This window comes from Formica exsecta, unplaced genomic scaffold (assembly GCF_003651465.1).
Source record: "Formica exsecta isolate Colony F162 unplaced genomic scaffold, ASM365146v1 scaffold558, whole genome shotgun sequence".
Taxonomy (NCBI): domain Eukaryota; kingdom Metazoa; phylum Arthropoda; class Insecta; order Hymenoptera; family Formicidae; genus Formica; species Formica exsecta.
Window position 1 is genome coordinate 38,274 of NW_021852829.1, and position 21,392 is coordinate 59,665.

Genomic DNA, 21,392 nt, shown 5'->3' on the forward strand with positions numbered 1-21,392 from the left:
CGAGATCATAGACCATAGACATAGTATATCTAGACCGAGCGTTTGCCTTTATTTAAGGAGTGGGGGTAAAGATGCACGTAGAAAAGGACATACTCTGTTTCGTGCCCCTTGCGTTCTCTCTCGCTCGCACGTAGCATAGCGTACTCTTTCGCTATGCTACATGCGCGTGAGAGAGAACGCAAGGGACACGGTACAGAGCTATGTCCTTTTCTACGTGTACCTCGGCTCCCACTCCTCAACACTCGGTCTAGATATACTATGTCTATGGTCGAGATAATCTATGACGTCACGAACGAATCCGCGGCCAATGTCAGAGCAGTTCAGCTGTTGTGTGGACAATGGCGACGATTCGACGGATGGTGTGACATCCCGACGGGCTAAATGTTCCCGTTGCGTCGTCCGGTTGCACGTACACGCGCATCACGTCGCGGTGGCTGAGAGTCACGTCCTGGCGCGCAGCACCAGGTGTCTCGCTTCTCTATTTTCTTCCTTGTCAATCTCTTCGCTGCGCCTGCGATGGCTACGGTGAACGCGAACGCGCTGTCCAGTGACATAAGCCGTAGGAATCCCCAGGACGAGTACGAGCTCATCCAGAGAATAGGCAGCGGGACCTACGGCGATGTCTACAAGGTATGTATCTTCTCTTGATTCTGTCAACGATAACGAGATCAATTATTATATTCCCTTTTCGCAGGCTAAACGATTATCCATGAACGACCTCGCAGCGATTAAGGTTATCAAGTTGGAGCCAGGTAAGCGCAAAGTGTTTTATTTATTATACGATTATCGTGTTATCGCAATGGACTTTTCTGTGCGATTGTTCGTCGATTTTTCTCTTTGGTATGGAATGCTTTTTCCATGAAGTGTTATTATGATTCCTTATATAAAGTGTATAAAGTAAAAATAAAAAGGACAAATTGCTTTATTTGTCCAGATGTTCAAATCTATGTGTAATTGGTTCTCAAAATACAAACATCAAGCTGTTACAAATTTTATCATAGAATTATGAAGCAGTTTATAGTATTTGTGTTTGTCTTTTAGGTGATGACTTTGCAATCATTCAACAGGAGATTTTAATGATGAAGGACTGTAGGCATCCAAATATTATTGCATATTATGGCAGTTATTTAAGGAGAGACAAATTATGGATATGTATGGAATATTGCGGAGGTGGATCATTGCAGGATATATATCATAGTATGTATAATATTTATTATTTAGTGTTTATACATATTAAAAGGAATAATATATATCTTTAACACAATTTCAACAATTAATAATATTTAATTCACGTTTATAAGAAGAAGAATATAAATTTATAGTGATTTATAAATTAACATTTTTGTGATAATTATTTTTTGGTTATAATACATATATATAATTATATTTTTAATATACTTTTAGTAACCGGACCATTATCAGAAATACAAATAGCGTACATGTGTCGGGAGACTCTAACTGGTTTAGCTTACTTACATAGTATGGGCAAGATGCATCGTGATATTAAGGGTGCCAATATATTATTGACTGAGGCAGGTGATGTAAAACTGGCAGACTTTGGCGTGTCAGCACAAATTACTGCGACAATTAACAAGAGAAAGAGTTTTATTGGTACACCATATTGGATGGCACCTGAGGTACTTTTGCATTTTCTTCTAATATTTAATGTGTTTTACAGAGTTACATTGAAGATAATTACAATTAATATTTTTGTATTGTGCAGGTAGCAGCTGTGGAAAGGAAAGGTGGTTATAATCAGTTGTGCGATATTTGGGCGTGCGGAATAACCGCGATAGAATTGGCGGAGTTGCAGCCGCCGATGTTTGATCTGCATCCAATGCGCGCTTTGTTTCTCATGTCCAAGTCGGGCTTTAAACCACCGACGTTAAAGGATCGCGATAAATGGAGTCCAACGTTTCACAATTTCGTCAAAGTCGCACTCACGAAGAATCCCAAGAAAAGACCGACGGCGGAGAAGTTGCTTCAGGTTTGTCTTGTTTTATCACTGATAGATGCAATTTGTCTTTGTATGTGTGGTGAAAAAAAAAGAAAAATATATCTGCCAAACTGCAATTGCATCGATCCTAATCTGAAGGAAATTATTTTGAATGTTGCAGCACGCGTTTTTCCAAGGGGAGATGCATAAAAGACTGGCGTTAGAATTATTGCAAAAGGTGTCGAATCCCAGTCATATGTTTGCCGATTTAGAGGCCGACGAAGACGGGGCAGTGCCCAATGTTCCGCAAAGAATAGCCTCGCGTCATACTGCAAGGCCTAGGCCAAAGAGTCCCATATCACAATTGGATAGTGATGGTAAGAATCGATTAATAGTAATTAAATAATAACCAATGAACTGTATATCTTACAGTTTAACTTATAATCGTGATTATAATTTATTCTGCAGATCAGATCAACATTGATGGAGTATTACACAGAGACTCCATATCACCATCTGTGGACAGTAATCCAGCATGGGATATCATAGATATCATGAATAATGTCAAAGTAAGTTTATTGCAATTATTTGCTCTGCTTATAATTATATATCATATCATAATTTATTGAACATATTATTAATGAAAACAAGAGTTACAATAGCGTAAATATTTTTCCAATATTACAATGATTAATTCGGTATTTATGTCAAATTATCAATTTGTATTAAATAATTCAGTATATTATAAATAATTAATGAAAGAGTGCGATTTATGACAATGAAAAAATCTAATCTGCATATTTGTGCGTATACAGGCTGTGCATAATTGCGATGTACATCCAGACTGTGGGATTGGTTCTGCGTTTGAAGAGCAAGAAAAGTAAGTTGTTTTGTACTTTTATTCTATCGATTTTCATCGCACACATTCTGCGCGGAAGGGAACATTGAAAACATGAAAGCTTGTCTATCACTTTCATTAATATGGTAGTTGCTGTTTTGTTTTGTCAAGAATATTTTCATGTTGTAAATATATATTTTATAAATAACTGGAATAGGATTTCTGAAATGTTTGATGTTGTAAAAAGATTTTACAGTTTCATATATATATGTGTATCTTGATTTTGCAATATGTATTATGTCTTAATCTTCTATATACACATAACAATTATAAAGATTAGTAAGTTGCGAGAGCCAAATGCAATCGTCATATATTATTAAACAAGATAGCAATGCAGTATGCTGTATTATAAGAATCACCAACATTTTATTCTTGGCTGATAGTAACTAATATGTACATTGCATATGGCATGTGCTTTTGCTTATCATGTCATACTTTCAAATCATAATCTCGAAAGAGAGAAAAATGTACATTCATTACTCTTACACCTAAAACAGCAGCACATCATATTCTGAAATATCCTAACATAGGTAGAGAGAAAACTCTTATAAAACAAACTAGACGATTATTATATATATAATCATATATTACAAAATCTTTATGGATATTACAGGGATTTATTCTTTGTAATTTTCGCATCTCCAATCGTTATTTTTTTAATCCTATTTTTTTTTCGATTTTGACCGTAAATAAAAAGTATTTGAATTATCCAAAAAATCGATAAAAAACAATTTCCGTGAATTAATTTTCGTTGGCGAAATTCCTTATTGAAAAAAAATGAAATCATTTTTTTCTCTCTATATTAAAATGTAATGTAACGTCACACATATATACAAAACATATTTTCATAGTCTCACTGAAGTTTTAATATTATACATCTCGATAACAATGCCTTTTCAATTTAAGCTAGGGCTTGACTGAAATCAGTTGGAGAGAATAAAGTTTTCTTATTAAATACCTTTTCTCTGAAACATTCAAAGTGCAATTCTAATTTCAAGAGTTGTTCTTCTTTAATCTACCGCAATTTTCCAATTACTTATATCCTAACATTTTTATTAGAGAAAAGTCGTTTTAATTTTTGGCAAGGAATATCGCCACCGAATATCGCTTTAAATATGCCTATAATTGAGCCACACATTTTGTCTTACATTTATTATCAGCATATTTCTTAAAGACATGCTCATTTTTTGTCAGTACACTTGGCGCGAACCTTAAGACAAGTAAAATATCGAAACGTCGTAGCAAAACTGGCACAGAGATATTTCGTATGACTATAAGGTAATATAAACAATTTCCCCGGTTGGTGTCTGGAGTGAAAAAATTCCTTTCTATCTTTAACATAACAATGATATGTAGCCTTATCAACACAAATTACATGCTATTCATATTCCCTTAATACTGTAAATGTTTAAAAAGTTTTGATCGGTTTGTCACCGAGTAACATTAAAGCAATCCAAGTTGTAATTGTAATGTAACATAAAAATTTTTCTATGCCAAAGTGGTCTTAAAAAACATACAAATTAAATATAAGAATTGTTTGAATAGAGTTAACAATACTTTTTAACCACGTATACGTAATCAAATTTTTTTATATTTTATAAAAAGACAATTATATATGAGATAATTATACAGACACATCTCGGCGGGACAGAGATTTAACAATGTATTGTGTATATACGAAATTACAGTACACTACTTTTTGCATGTTAGGCGATAGACACGATTGCTTGTATGCATGATTTGATAGAAAATTTGTCAAAGGATTGCTGATATGTCGTACATGCATTTCATTAAAGTAAGTACGATTACTTTTTGAGATATATTTGTATATACACCAACATATAACATCGCGGTTTTATCTATTAGAATTAGTTATTCTGAAAGCTAAAGTCATGCATTTTTTCATCTGGAGAAAATATCTAACAAAAAAAAGACTTTCTAAAAATACCATTTGATTCGTACGTAAATAGAGATTACCCGAGTATCTTCGTTATATTTTAACAACATAACATATTCGGTCGTAAAATAATATTTGTATCCTGTCACTATTAGTCCTTACTCCTGTAGCACATCTGCCCCACGCCCCAAATTTCGTTTTGTAATCTACATTTTCAATTATTCTTTTTTAATATATTTTTTGATTTTTCTGATCAGTTTGTAATTTTAATAATTTCTCCCAACAGGAGTCTATTGCAGTACATTGATGAGGAGTTGTTGCTAAGGTATTGGCAGGTAACCCTTTTCCCTTGCACCTTGCACCTTGCACTTATATCTCCTAATAACTGCGTAATCATTCTGTAAATTGCATTACTCGGACAGTTATTCGCTTACGTTTTTTTTTTGTATCTTTTTCTTTTATTGCAAACATTATACTTCGAATTCACACGCATTTCGCTTTCGGTTTTGTGTTAGTTTTAAAAGACTCCTTTGAAATTACTCTCTGTAATTTCCGACTAGTAGTTTAGCTAAATGTACTAAAAAATGATAAAAAAGAGATATCTATAAAAATTTATATATATATGATTAATATAATAATTTTTTAATATATAACTAAAAGACAAAGTGATTAAAATATTATATAATTCGAGTCGTAATTAGAATAATATTAACATATTACAAACACAAATTTTAGATAAATGTAGACTTATGCTTCCTTCCTGTGTTATGCATTCGATGTTATTTGTTGCATGTTAGTTTTTTTCAATCATCTTGACACACTAAAGTTGTTTTTAAAATATATCAACCATGCTGGTGGGGAAGTCTCTGTATCTATAATACGGAGAGAGAGAGAAAAAGAGAGATGCTAGTTTATCTATAATTAAAGTTTTACGTGTTTTATCATATAAGATTACCTCTTTTAAGTCTATAATAACACAGTTCAACAAAAAAATAACTTTTTTTTTTAACACAAGAAAGAGGATGACCATTTTCTGTAGTTTTTTGACGTTAAATGTAACTTGGCCTTTAAATTGTTCTGTATTTCGTAATTTTGAGAAATTTATGGTTAAAGTTGTTGTGTTAGAGCTATTATAGATAATGTGTTGAAGGAGGATTATTACAATTAAAAGTAAGAACGTTATATATATGGAACTTTTTAATCCTCAAAAAAAATTGTTGTATTGATTATAATTAATCAAATATTTATGATTATAAATATGGGATCTATCGGGGAAAAACATATGAATTAGGTCATTGAGAATCTATCAAACATTTTTTTCAGTATCTTTATTCATACACAAACTTAAAAGTTTTCCAGATAACAAAATACGAATCTAATATCAAAATTGACAAATCAAAATAATAAGAAAGATTACTTATTTCATGCTGAAGATTTGAAACGAATTTACAAAAACCGAGGAATTGTGAGAAATTACAATTTCTATGGAATTTTATCTCTCTTGGAATTCTTTATATTATATCTTGTGAATAAAAACTATTGATATTTAAATAAGAAAGAGATGCATATTAAATTCTATTTAATCATCGCGCAATAATTTTCGATATAACCATACAATGTATCTAAAAAGGAGAAATAGTATTAGTCTATTATTACTTTATCAATCATCTTATATTTTCGCATTTTATTACGTATACATTGTTTACAAGACTTCAAAGCGCATTGCGCAGAATATCTCGAGCAGTATCAAGAAACAAGTTTATAATTTTTATAGTATATTACCATAGTTTCATGTGTGCAGGGGAAATGCAATATCGATGGTCGATGGGCATTGCGACCAGCTATATTCCCTGCAGTAAGTAGATAAAATAAATTACAGTAAATAATTTTTTTATTGTCCAACACATATCTTGTTCAGTTGATATATTATCATGAAAGTGTCAAATATTTATTTGATTATATATATTTTTATTCGTCTGATTATTTTATTGATATATACTTTTAAATATTTTTTTTTTTTTTTTTAATATTCCTTACAAATGATTTAATTTCTTTATAAATGATACCGATGTGAGAGAAAGGTAAAATATGATTGATTTATTACGGGGAATATTTCATGGCTGTTTTTGCCTACGATTTGTTCAACTGACAATATTTGTCAAAAAAATTCATTCTGTATTACATAACACCAGAATAGGCCTCACGATTGATCTTGTTAACACTTTGATAACACGATTGTTTTGTGACGTACTAAAATCTGCAAGAAATATGCAGCTTTCACATCTCTAACTTGTTTTTGCATCACATTTTATTCGAAAATCTGTTAAGCCACGTATATATTTCAAGAGAAATATACGATCCTAATTAATAATTTTATAATTTACGATTAATGTATACTCTTTATTTTTTTACATGTTATTTGTTCTCTATTAACAAACATTTATTTCTCCTCTTTCATAATGAAAAACGCTTTTGAAGAAAATACAATCGTAACATTTCCGTTCTTTTTTTTTTTTAGAGCCACTCTTCCACTCGGGGAATCATCGAACGATTGCGAAGTCCATTGTCCCTATTACAACGTATCTGGTAAGTGATTTATATTGCAGATTGATAAAAAAATTTGATCGCATATAATATGTCAAACTATTTCCTTTAAATTTATTTGCGTGTGCGGATAATAAAGAGTAGATTCGTGTGCACAGGGTCTCAGGCAAGTCCCCGACGTCACAGCTCTGTGGACGAATTATACGGTCTCGTCAACAATTCTCAGTCCCTAACAACTGTGAACGGTCAACGTCAACGATCATTGTCGGATAGTGGCCCTAGAGACGAATCTGCGCAGTCGAACGGTAAGAGCGTACACCGTGAATTTAATGCTTTAAGTAATGTAAATATATTCGCACAATGCACATAATACATTTATTATTCATCTTCTCTATTTGAAAAAAACCTGATATCTTGAGATATTATCGATATTAATATATAATTTTATATATATATATATATATATATTTCATTCAATCTTTTAATTTTCTTAATTTATTTATTTTATTATTTATCTCATAATTTTTTTTCAGGCGATAATGAGATAGCAGCTGACCGAGATAGGGAGAGTATGAGTCCCGACTTACTTTCGGATACACCGCCCGTCCCTCCGAGAAGGAGGGATCGAAAAAGACACACTCCACCGAGGCCTATTAGTAACGGATTACCTCCCACACCGAAAGTGCATATGGGAGCATGTTTCTCAAAGGTTAGCTTACAAAAGGCTTATTGATTAACATATATATATATATATAATTTTTTGATTCATTATTATATTATTCGTTATATATTTTAATATATGAAAATGTTTCTTTTACTGCATTATTTCTCGACACACAAATTAAAGTCTTATTTATTATCTTATTTTTATTGCAAATTTTAATAGGTATTTAATGGCTGTCCATTGAGAATACACTGTACCGCGAGTTGGATTCATCCGGATACGAGGGATCAACACTTGTTGATTGCGGCGGAAGAAGGAATTTACAACTTGAACTTGAACGAGCTCCATGAAACTGCAATAGACCAATTATATCCGAGACGTACTATCTGGATGTATGTTATTAAAGATGTTCTCATGTCCCTTTCCGGTAAGCTTATGTTGTATTGTCATCATTGATGCTGCTGCATGATTGATTAATTTGTATTCTCTGAATAATATTAGTGATGTATATTGTAGGAAAGACACCTCAATTGTACAGGCATGACTTATTAGCGATGCTAAGTAAACAGACTCATAGGTTTTCGTTACACATGAATAAAATACCAGAGAGATTAGTCCCTAGGAAATTTGCTCTCACTACAAAGGTACCGGACACAAAGGGATGTACCAAATGCTGCGTTGGAAGGAATCCATATAATGGGTGAGCGGAAACTGCATTATCATACGTTTTTCGTAAAATATACAAAGTATAACTCTGACGAAATAAGAACATAAATAAATTGAAGTAGTCTTCATACGAGAAAAAATTGGATATATAATGATTCGTTATATTTTCACGCTTGTCAGTTAAATAAAATTTAACAAACATAATCTATCTTTTTAAACATATAGATACAAATATCTGTGCGGAGCGATGCCGGCTGGTATATTTCTAATGCAATGGTACGATCCATTGAATAAATTTATGCTTCTAAAGCATTTCGAATGCGTTCTACCGTCGCCTCTAAACGTCTTTAAAATGGTTATCACACCTGAGATGGAATATCCAATGGTGTGTGTATCGGTTAAGCAGCCATATCAGCAGAATAAACTGAAACTGGATTTGATTAATATGAATTCAGGAGCGAGTTGGTTCCACAGTGACGAATTAGAAGATATGGATGGTTCAGGTATTTTTATGTCATATGTCTGACAAGATTTACTTGTTTACAAATGATATGATAGCCTCTATTAACCTCATTTTTATTATTTTCTTATACAAAAAGATATTTGCAACTGATTTTCTGTTCATCTTTAAAAACCTGATTATTCAATCTTTATTTTTTGGAAGAACTATTATCCCTTCTTTAATAAGAATACTGTTTCAGCGACTGTGATACCAAGAAGAGAAAATTTGAATGTTATTAATGTCACACAATTTGAGAAAGATGCAATACTCGTTTGTTACGATAGTGAGTATTACTAGAAGTATATCTTATTATCACATGCAATAATATGTTATAAATGAAATATTTGTATTTGAAGATGTAGTGAAGATGGTGACATTACAAGGGAAACCCCGGGTTAGCAAGAAACAGCTGTCAGAGCTGCAGTTTAATTTTCAGATTGAGTCTATCAGTAAGCACGAAACACTTGATCACTCACAATTCATACCATAGTCTTTGTGAATAAAACAATGTGTGGTTTATTTTCAGTTTGTCTACCAGATAGTGTACTGGCATTCCACAAACACGGTATGCAAGGTAGAAGTTTCAAGAATGGCGAAGTTACTCAAGAGATTAGTGATCCAAGCAGGACTTACAGGCTACTAGGCTCAGACAAGTACGTATCTGATGATATAAAAGATTTGAGAAGATGATGCACATGTTAATACAGTAGAAGCGTTTTGAGAAGAATAATTAAAAAAGTATTAATGAGATTTGATATTTTTTCGAATCTTTTTTTTTATTGGAATTTCAATTGCGATCTAAAAATAATAAATTTATGAAACTTTTTTGTTAAGTTTCTACATTGTTTGATATTGATACATATTAAGTCTCATAATCTCAAAATTGATTTGGTAATAACAATTTTTATCTCTTTTAGAGATATTTTATATATCAAAAAAGATATTTAATTTTATTAAAGAAATGAACACAACAATGTATGATATAATGTAAATATTTTACATATTATTTATACAAGTTTTATCAACTTGAAATATTCGGCCCTGTGATTCAGCCAACTTCGGATTGAGTATTATAATCAAATGACAACATGACATATGTCAATCTCTAATAGACGAGTCAGAAGTTGGCCATAATACAGGGCAGAACGTGAAAAGGTAGACGTCGCCCGCAATATTTCAAGTCAATAAAACTCATATAATATATAAAATAATTACATTATATCATATATTGTTGTATTGGTTTCAAATAGTGTTATAACTTTTATCATATCGAAATATTCACATTATTATAAAAAAATTATGCATATCTCTCTGTTCGTTAACAAAAGATAGCTTTTAGAAGCAGCCACTATGCTCACGATAGAGTTCAGTTTGAATCATTTAATTTGATATATATTAGTTATGGTCTATCTCTTTTAGTTTAAAAGAAAAAAGGGGGTGGCCACTTTTGGTGGGACACCCTGTATATACATACTATTTTAGAATTTTTTTAAATGCGGTATATCTATAGAATTTTTATTAATATTTATAATTAAATATAAATTAGATTAACACTTGTAATTAAAGAGAAAATAAGATTGACTATTGATTATGTATTAAATAGGGTTGTGATGTTGGAGAGTCATCTGGTTCACAGTGGCACATTGACTGAATCGGAAGGGGCGGATCTCTACATACTCGCTGGACACGAGGCCAGCTATTAAGTATCGATTTTTAAATTGCTAGCTTGCGACCACACGCTGCATTATCGTCTCGCACGATTTGTGATTGAACTGCACGTGTAACGTGGAATGCGACTACGAAAGAGCGGTGAGAAAAAATATGCAGAGAGGTAAAAGCTTTACAATTAATTATTTTCACTACTTTGCAATGTGCAATTCCAACATTGCTGCAATGGGTTACCGCCATCTCTCTAATAGTAGTCGATACCGCGTAAACTGATCATTTATTCGTGGTAATTTTTTTTAACGAGAGGCGTCTTAAAACTTAGATAGTTGTTTCAGTAGATACGCACTATGATAGGAAGAGATTTTGAGTTTAACAGAAAGACACCAAACTTAAGAGAGAGAAAATATGTACGCGGAACTTATTCTTATGCCTGATTAAATGAAGCCAATAAAAACCGTATTGCTTGGAAAGATATATCGGATAAAAGCAATTTCCTAGTTTATATAGCTATACATGTGTATAAATTACACTTATACATATAAATCATGTACAATTACGAGAAAAGAGATTTATGATGAAATTAAAACCTCGGAAACTGTAAAAGTAATTGGAGATTATTCCGTGTTTCCGACGTTATATATAGCTAAATTAGCTAGAATATATAATACAAGAGTACATTGTTGCGCAGCGTGTTTTACAAGCAACGAAGCTCTAGCTATGCTGTGCAAATGGTACAGTTTCGGATTTTATCTTTTTTTTCCTAGAGTCGCGCTATATTCTTATTAGCTCTTAGCCTTCGAGAACCATTTTGATCGTAATAGCGATTTAATAGGATAAGAATTCTCGTATTTGTATTTTCGACGAGTGCGGGACATTATTCTCTAGACGAGACAATATTTATATTCTTACACACATATGGTCGCGTAAAGTTTTCGAAGGTTAAAGTGCTATTTGCTGCATCCAGATGCAATATCCGATGGAATTTTCATGTAACTTTGACGGAATTTGTGTGACATTAATCGAGATTACAACTTAATATATCTTCGTCGTCTCACTTTCACGAGATTCGAATTTCAGTGACCGATCTTTTGACACATTTGAAAAGAATGCACATTATTTTTTATAGCCTTTCCATTTTCTCGATATTAACTACACTTCTACATATAAATACAAAATTGCAAAGATTGAATGAATTGAATGAACGATGTTTTTTAATCAGTTTTAGGTGAATTAAATAAAATAAAGATTTCATTTTTCGTTATTTCTAACTGCCAAAAACGGCGCTTCAAAAAAGAAAATCTTTGTTGAGGAAAAGATGATTCCGAATTAGCGAGCCTATCATTCAAATCTGATCTGGTGGAAGCGGGACGCTACTGTATTTTCTTCCAAAGACGATAGATAATAGAGAAAACGGCAACGACATAGAAGGAAAGTAGCTAATTGATGTATAACGCTCCGTAAAAACGTTCTCGAAAGATTCCGCGTAGAAATGAATTTTCTCTGTGAATTTCATATAATATCGTGTACACATATATTATATGTACACACATGTAAGCAGTACAAAATTCACTTGTACCAATGTGTCGTCCTTGAGAATGTATGTACGCACGAAAAATTATACTATTCGAGCTTCATTTCGTTGGGCATGGGATCACACTTCGAGAGAGCTATCTTTATTCAGACATCGCATACGTCTCGCGATGTCTCTAATTTTTCGGCGATATTAAATATATAAATTGCACGACAATGTCATCGATAGTGAACGCGCGAATTTATCTTGAAATATACACGCGTTGCTATGTTTGAATCGTTTTGCTTGCTGTACGATATTGATCGCGATTGTAATAAAGTATCTGCGATCGTTGGCTCATGATCAGCCTTGATTTGCGCGCAATAATCCCCGATATTTATTCTTTCGTTTTACGAAATAATCTAATGTTTTTTTTATTAAATCATACAGTGCTTTCTGATGAAGCGCTATTGTGATATATGTGACGGGAAAAAAGCACGCGAACAAAATAAAATGAGAAGAGAAGGATAAAATTTTTTTTTTTTTTTTTACGATTTTCATCGTTCGGGAACTTCTCTCCGTATAGATCGGTCGCATATATAATTTGCATCAGAGATCACGAGCACATATATCTGTCTGCAACAGTTTTTTTATGCGCAGTAATTTTTTTATCGGGTATGTCGTCAACGACGATATTATCGTATATATCTGTGAAGCGACGAGCGCAATATAACTTTCATGTGATCGGTCTCAAGACTGGGAGAAATATATTTTCTCGTTTACAGTAGACTTTCTATAATCCTTGATGAGGAAGAGTGCTGGATTACGTAGGATTTAGACGGGAGGAAAAATTGACTGTGTTTTACGTTTACGCAGTCGAAATTTGCAACTCTCGAGTATCGTCAACGTCGTTTATTTTAACGAGAGGTTTCGTTTGTATAGATGTACGAATTATCTCGGAACATATTTGCTGAAATCTATTCGATGCATCTATAAGCGGATGCTTGTAGATCGATAATGATTAAACCAAAAACATTCCCCTTTTTTATTTGGAATATTTGACCAATATTTTTATTAAATATTCACTAATCGCGCAACTATTAATTAGTAAAGATATCGCTTCTTTATATATATATAGTGCCGTTGCATTTGTATCTCCTTCCAGAATTGATGCTTGAATTTAACATAATCATTTATTCGAATATATTTTGATAAGACCACTGACGCGGTAATTTTTTTTAGTTTGTATCTCGTAAGATATTTAAAGTGAAAAAGCGTAATTAATTCACGAACGTGTCTGCGTTGACGCATCATAGTCAAACAATTCATTACTGCAATCATACTAACAATAAGTCATGACATAAGAAGATCAGAAGCTCTTGAAAATTGATCGTGTGAAAAACGCACATGTATTTTATTTGCTCCGGACTGATATTCGTATATATGTATATTTATATAGTATCTGGCACTTTTCCATCTATTTCCGTCGATATTTTATCGAGTACAATTCTTTACTGAGAGAGGCGAAAGACGTAAATCGAACTGTAAAGAATCGTCAGAGCGAAACATGCGAAATTATCTGTGCGGAATGTTGAACTATTTTGATATTTTATATGGACCTTTTCCTCTGTACATAGAGAGTAGATTACTAAAGAAAGTATTATACTATCGAAAAAAAATTCGAAATATACACTAGCAAAGTTATGAATCAGTGTCTTATTGTTTCCGTTGAATTTTCGTCTCGCGGCGAAAGTTGCTCGTGTATAAATCTAAGTGATAACGTTTTCAAAAATTATAATATCACGCATATTTAAGTTTGCAATTGGATTTTTCGGAATTTTGAATTTGCGCTGCGCATTTTCGAATAATCGAAAAAATTTGCTGATATTTCGCTCTTATATTGTCAATTTATTCCACATTCGATCAAATTCTATGTCAAGTCTACACTTATTCATTGTAAACAGAGATAAATAGAAACGTAATTGTCTTCCCCATACATACTTGCTAATAGCAGTACGCCAGATGTGTTGAATGTCTACGATACTAACATTTCTGGTAAAGTATTTGATAATATCCATGAAACCATGTAATTTTAATATTTGTTTAGCCGACAATATCCGTTTTCTTAATATTGTAAGAATTATTCGAGCGAGAGAACTCTCTTAGTATACGAAGTATGTAAATCTGCTTGATGTAAGGAAGGAGAAAGATTGTGATATATATCGAAAAAGACGAAAAATTATCTTTATTCCACGCAGATGTAATTTAGCTGAAAAGTTATCTAAAGGCTGTTCAAGTGTTAAAAAATTTAGAAATGTCATATGTGGAAGGATATATTATTTTATTTCGGTAAGGCGATTTTGTTTACGCGAGATTATTCTGCTTCTTTACGGAGACGTACATATTTACAAGATATTTTGATAAAAATAAGGGTGAATAGTAACTGCAATGTTACCTGATGTGAATTTTTGTATTATTGTAAAGACAATAATTTTATCCAGACCGTATCGTATCGAACGAATTACAGAAGAAAAAAGAATAGATACATCGGCGGAATCAGAGTAGATAATTATAAATCTAAATTTTAGCAAAGAAAGTGAAAAAAAAACATAGAAGACATAATTAGAGAGTCTTTAATCCTCTGACACAGACCAAGTATTAGAAGAACTATGTGCACTAGAAAGACACACATACATTTTGTGTAGATTTCACATATCCATGTTCTGCTCGCGACTATTTAAAATGAAACTTCATTTTATAATTTTCGCAAGAGAATGATAGAAAAATTAAAGTATGGGTGTAAGACACATCGAGAAAAATGTCTGTTTCAATAATTTTATACAATTATCAAATAAATAAATGCGTGATAAAAATTCGCATTTTCATTAATTCTTCTTCAAGTCGGTTATTTTGAACAAGAGACACGCATGTGCGATAGATCGAGATTTATCTTTCGTTTGAATGGATTAAAAAAAAGGATTTAAAAAAGAGAACCTCATTATTTTTCAATATTTCAGAAAATGAATACAGAGATATGCGATTGTTAATCTATATATATGTAATGAACCGTTGCGTCCAGTTTGCGAAGAGTATTGTACACCCATACCCAGATAGCCAAGAATGTTAAAATCACGTTTTGCCAAAGCTTTGCGACAAGGTGTGCTTTAATTTTGACATACCATGCACAGCAAGGTTTGTTCTGATCTTGTTACAAATTTGCTATCATATCGTGCATGGCAAGGTTTGCCCTATTCTTGCCACAAATTTGTTGTCATGCCGTGCATGGCAAGGTTTGCCCTATTCTTGCCATAAATTTGCTGTCATCCCATGCACAGCAAGGTTTGTCCTGTTCTTGCCACAAATTTGCTGTCATGCCGTGCACGGCAAGATTTGCTCTATTATTTGCGCAAAATGTGCATCACACTATTGCGACAAGCCTTGCCAGCAAAAGCTAAGCTTTTTGCGGACACACCTTGTCACAATTTTGCTGTAAAGGCATGCTCGGGTTTGCTGCAAACTTTGAATTTTCGTTTTTCGCTTATTTTGAATTTTGAAATTTACATGGCGAACATATAGAGAGAACGCGAGACAGCAATATATGTTATGTTATATTCCTTATTCTTTGACTATCCCTCGGATTTATTCATTAAATTAATGAAGTTCTTATGCTCTTTACTGACTCTAATACATTCATGTTGTCTGGCGGTAATGCAAAAAAATATTTACACAATTTTACTATGCATAAATATTCCTACTTTTATTATATGATTATTTTACCTGATTTTTATTCAATTAAAAAATCATGGAAGAAAAGATTTTCTCATGAAAACAATTTTATGATACAATATATATAAACTTCGGTATCAAAAAGTTTATTGCATCTCTGATATTTCCAGTATCGGAAAATATGTTGGTTTCAAGAAAAACGTCACTCAATTCGATAATCTAAGGGATAGAAGAAGATTAAGCGCATGCATGTATGCTTATTATTATTTCCGATCAAAAATCTGATGGCGATTGATAACATACGTGCATTACGTTTTGCATGCAAAGAGATATACAAAATATTTTGAGAGGTAAATTCGTAAGTTACATAAGATGGATAAAAAGAGAGAGAAATATATATATACATAAACATAAACAAATATATTTAATAAAATAGCGATATTTGAAAAGTCCTTTTGCGCAATGTACACGTGCAAGTGCTAGGACAATTGATACAGCGATAAAATGTACCTGTACACATTGACCATTAATAGCTTGCCTCTACGTCTAATAGAGTGAATTCCGATAATTTTGTTAATTAGCCGGAAGATGTTGAAGATACGAATTGCCGATATATCAGTAATAGTTGTTAATTAAAACCGTAGCGACACAGGTAGAACAAACGAACAAAATTATTCTTCCAACCGGAAATTAGAGGAGCGAAAGAGAAAAATGTAATGTTACGTCATACAGAGAGATTTTAGGAATATAAGGGGCTTCTGCTGTATAAAAAGAAAAGATTCTCACCAAGTGTTACTCCGTTACGTGCATTTAATTATTTATTTAAAGAGTATTATGTAATGCTGTCCCCTCTCCTCGAAAGAATTTACCATAACAAAGATACGTTGCGAAACAGGACGTTTTTTAGACGTTGATTTATTCTTTATAGTCGAAAGTTACGTATTATACACCGATGAGAGAGAAGAGTAGAGGATTTCCTTATAAATATTAATTGGAACTGTACTAGTGACTAAGTCTGTAATTATACGCGGAAGTTGTATATAATGTGTATAACGTATTATATATACATATGTTATATCTTGCGTTCGCCGAGTCTTCATTTTAGTCATTTTTTATATAAATACAGTATTGTGAGAAAATAATTTATAATTATGCGTAAACGTATTTAATTTACCAATGTATCTATAGGAACAATCACAAACTTCTTTGTAAATAGACCCTGCAATAAAATCCATCTAAAAAATATATATATAGTCAGACATTTATGGCGTTGCAATTAATATTATATCCCGTTGATACATCCCGTTATATTTATAGAAAGGCGTACTTACCTGAAAATATCATATCTAGTGCCAACTCTGCTCGAGATAAGAATGAAGAATACATAGTTGCGGCAAATTTTATATAAAACATTATATTACTATATATACACGTTATATGGTAGCATATACACTATATACTGACTATTCTCTTATTCTAGCCAACGTTTTAATTATTTAAATTTATTCAATCATAGTTGATACGAAATCGCAGTTATTTATTCGTGGAAGCAAAAGTAGAAAAAATGTAATTGGGAATAAAATTCGCTTGAAACTTGCATTTTCAAATTCTCTAGTTATAGTTTAATTGACGACCTCTTCGATCGGAAATACAACGTTAAATGTCTTTTAAATGCTTCGTTTAATTCAAAATTGTTTCTCTCTCATATGCTCTATCTAATATACAAGTAAAATATCAAACAATATTTATTTTAACATACATTTCAACAGTTTATAAGTAGATATTAATTGAGAACAATTGATGTAATTTTTTACGCTTTTATGAAATATAATATGAACATTTGAACGTCGATGTGCTTATTACGTGCACATCAACGTTAAGTGAGATATCAATTCATTATAGAGTAATAGTATCACGTTGTGTTAATTATGTTCCAGGCACATGTTGAAGGCATACTGACTAAAATTAGCTCTTAAACTTTTCGATATGATAGATTATATGAATAAAGCAAAGCAAATGCTATTATACTTTTATTAATTTATGGATAAAAATGTCGAAATATAAGAATTATTTTTGTCGGAAATTATCTCTATAGATAGAGATCGCTGGAAATATTATATAGGCATATTTACTCTCTATGTGGATATTTCTGTTCTTATCCACTATATATATTTTTTGGACAATGACATTATTTAACAACATTTATTGTTTTCTTATAAATTATTTTTTTAATTTATATGCAATTATAATATCAACGACCGAGATTTTGTTAAAAAAAAATTGTTTTTGATATGATATACAAGATACTTCATAGAATACACAAAGTATTCGCTTGTTTTATATTTATTTCACTCGAAATAAGAGCATTTTATCATGGATTGAAAAAAAGCATAAGTATTTTCACTGTATATCTTTCTATCAAATTATCTATTTTTATTTCCTATTTTTACAAAGTTTTTTTGTCTTACAAAAGAATAGATAATACTTTCCTAGGTAATATCCCTGAATTATACTTGGGGTAAGTTCGCAAACACCGTTTGCACAATTTCATTCGAAATCAATAATTCAACAAGTTTCTTGAATTTAAAACACGAACGTTGTTTCTCTCTTTAAATCATAAAACTTAAAAACATTTGCTTGACTTTTATTCACACAACCAGTCGAATATGGCTCGAAACTTTTATTGGCTCATCTTGCAATTAATTCTATTCATTCGTATATAAGTACGGATCACGTCTCAATGTGCCCCTGCAATTGACCCACTATCTTTCTCACCCAACCCGCTTGACTCTGCCCCGCGGAGACGTCGTCCCTATCAATCTCGGAGCTCCGATTATAATTAATCGGCGAATCATCTTGCGGCTGATAAATCGTATTCATCCTCGCGGTGACCTTGACTTCCAATTCACCGACGATGTGCCCCTTCGCTACTGACTTTATCTTCAGGTAATCTGGCTTCTGTGCGACGTTCGGCTTGCAACTCGCCAATGGCATCGAGGACGCTTCTTGCTTTCTCTTGGCGGGTATCGGCGGTGCGATTTTCACTTTCGTCGCCGCAGTTGTCGTCGTCATTGTCGTCGACTGCCGCATTACGAATACTTCGTCGACATCGCTGAATATTGCACTGTCCCGGAACACCTCGTCCACATCGGCATCCGCGTAATTCTCGATGGTCTCGAAGCTCCTCTCGTAGAAGCTGTCCGTTTCGCTTTCGCGACGCTCCGCGTCCTTGTTGCTGTTCGTTTCCTCTTCCTCCCCGTGATCTTTCTCCTCCGACTGGTCGGTCTTGCTGAATGATTGTTTGACGTCAATGGAAGAAGACTGAATGCGCTTGTTCTCGGCGAAGAGGATCGTTGGATCGGCGTAATCTGACTGAGCGATTCTGGCGCCCAGACTGGAGCTGCCTTGCTTGTAATAGAGCTGGGGTACCCGCTGATCGCTAATCGAGCCGACGCTCGAGCAGCCCACCAGCTCCTCAGCGTCCGAGGACGGTTCCCTCGCGTGCTGCTTCGCGTGTTTAGTCCGTCTCTTCGAACACTTGCCATTTGCAACGCTCAATGAACGAAAGTAGCGCGTCCGTTCGAGCTCGTCGTTGCACTCGAGCGTTTCCGTGCTCATGGTATTCCTCAGACGGCCCTGCAGACGACTACTCGCTTTGAAGAGAACGTTCCGAAAAATTGCGCTGCCACCGCTACCGTTCGCCCGGTAGATCTTGTGGTCTGGATGAATATTCGCGCTGTCCGTGGTGGACATACGTACGTCGGAGTAAGCGTCATCGGTCAATCGGGTGTCCTCCAGCGAGCAGAAGAAGGTCGACGAGCTGGAACTCGTCGAGGTGGCGGGCATGGGAAATTTGGCGATTCTGCCCTCCGGTTGACACGTGGACGCGTATCTCTCCATGTCTTCGAGATTGATCTCCGCTGGCTTGTCAGACGCTATCGTAAACGGCCGCTCACTCATCGGTTTGCCGTCCCGTTGTAGAAAGCGCGACTTTGTCACGCTCGTTGGTTGCGAGTTAGGACTTATCTGGAAGCTACGCGGTAGCGAGCCGCACTTTGGTGGCGAGGTGGGCAGACCTTCGCAAAGCTTGGTGAGCCAGACAGCGGGCTGGGTCGGGCTATCGTTGCCGCCGTCGACGTCCTTCGCCGTCTGCAGACCCTCCCAGACGTGCTGCAAATTGTCGTAGTTGCCAAAGCCCCTGGCTTCTTCCGTGTCGTTCGCGTCGCTTCTTTCGCCATTGCGCCGTTCAGATCCGTCTTTTTCAATACGTTCTGCCATTACAATCGAGTTGATCTCCTTGCACTCGGCTGCTCGGTGATTCGACATGCACGGGGACGGCACGAGGCTCTCTTCATTATCCATTGACGTCGAATTATCACGGATACGAAGCGCCGTCTTGATCACTTTGCTCTCGGTGACAATGCTCTGTCGTTTAAACGTCTCAAAGGCCGCTCGCTTCTCCTGCACGTGATTCGCCTTACCATTCCGCGCCATCATTTCTGTTGATTTTTGGACGGTCTTAAGGTTGTCGTAAAAAAGCTGCAACGGCTGCTGATTCTCCCGCGCTGCCGTTGCCGAAGACAATGAATTCCATGCATTGTTCGTCCTAATCAGTCGCTGTTCTCGATGCATCGCTCGAGCGCGTCCCAATCTATTGTTGTTGTGATTGATCGAGCCGATGTAATTAGCGTTCTCCGAGTCGCTCTCGTCTGACGTATCCGCAGAGATGCGCTTGTTAAATCGTTGCTGTCGCACATTGATGATACTGTTGGTTCGTTGTTTCTCCAACAGTTTCTGGAATTCTTGGTTTTCCATGAGAATGTGGCCGACGATCTCCTCCACTGTTTGCGTCGGAGGAGCATACTGCTGCTCGTTATTATTGTCTTTGGCTTCGCTCGGCGACGATGAATTCGTTATCTGATTCTCCTTTTCGGCACAAATCTCGGCTGCTTCTTCGATCTCGGCCGTTGTAGATTGAGTATCGTTGATAATGTCTACCTTCTGCTCTTCGTCCGAGTGATTGAGACATACGTACGATTGGAAGCCTGGCTCGGATTTTCGTCTCCAGCCGGTGAAGCGATCCTGAATTATTATTATTATTAAAACCTAAATTATATATTTATTATATCTGATACATATATTTGAGCAGATATAATCGAATTTGTACATTCTCTCTAAACTCTTCTCATTCTAGAATGTTATATTTTCCAAAAGCAAAAATTACAGTCCTTAATCCATAATCGCTAGGATATATATATATATAATTAATATATATAATATATATATATATACAGGGTGCGGCATTTATAGTGACGCGGGCATATTTTTCGGAAACGAAGTGAGATATCAAAAAATGTTTCAGACAAAAGTTGCATGGTTTC

General features: G+C 34.2%; 2 protein-coding genes across 9 annotated transcripts in view; one reads left to right on the forward strand and one right to left on the reverse strand.

The window, feature by feature from the left end:
• Positions 1 to 313: 313 nt before the first annotated feature.
• LOC115242058 (mitogen-activated protein kinase kinase kinase kinase 5) lies at positions 314 to 15,254 on the forward strand. 6 transcript variants are annotated; one of them, XM_029818085.1, is made up of 21 exons: positions 314 to 630; positions 695 to 752; positions 1,042 to 1,197; positions 1,405 to 1,637; positions 1,724 to 1,987; positions 2,118 to 2,313; positions 2,405 to 2,505; positions 2,752 to 2,816; positions 4,029 to 4,112; positions 5,018 to 5,056; positions 6,533 to 6,586; positions 7,250 to 7,317; positions 7,434 to 7,580; positions 7,809 to 7,984; positions 8,162 to 8,366; positions 8,456 to 8,639; positions 8,831 to 9,108; positions 9,307 to 9,390; positions 9,464 to 9,556; positions 9,634 to 9,760; positions 10,711 to 15,254. In XM_029818085.1, exons 1-21 carry the CDS (start codon positions 517 to 519, stop codon positions 10,808 to 10,810), a joined length of 2,826 nt encoding a protein of 941 aa, XP_029673945.1. In that variant the 5' UTR covers positions 314 to 516; the 3' UTR covers positions 10,811 to 15,254. The 6 variants fall into 6 exon arrangements, with proteins under 6 accessions (XP_029673945.1, XP_029673946.1, XP_029673947.1 ...); XM_029818086.1 differs by lacking the exon at positions 6,533 to 6,586; XM_029818087.1 differs by lacking the exon at positions 4,029 to 4,112.
• A 2,361-nt stretch (positions 15,255 to 17,615) lies between these two features.
• Positions 17,616 to 21,392, reverse strand: part of LOC115242057 — a 74,526-nt gene continuing 70,749 nt past the window's right edge. For all 3 annotated transcript variants that reach the window (XM_029818082.1, XM_029818084.1, XM_029818083.1), the window contains exon 7: positions 17,616 to 21,093. In XM_029818082.1, coding sequence (XP_029673942.1) covers positions 18,742 to 21,093 — 2,352 coding nt within the window. In that variant the 3' untranslated portion in view covers positions 17,616 to 18,741. The remainder of the gene's footprint in view (positions 21,094 to 21,392) is intronic.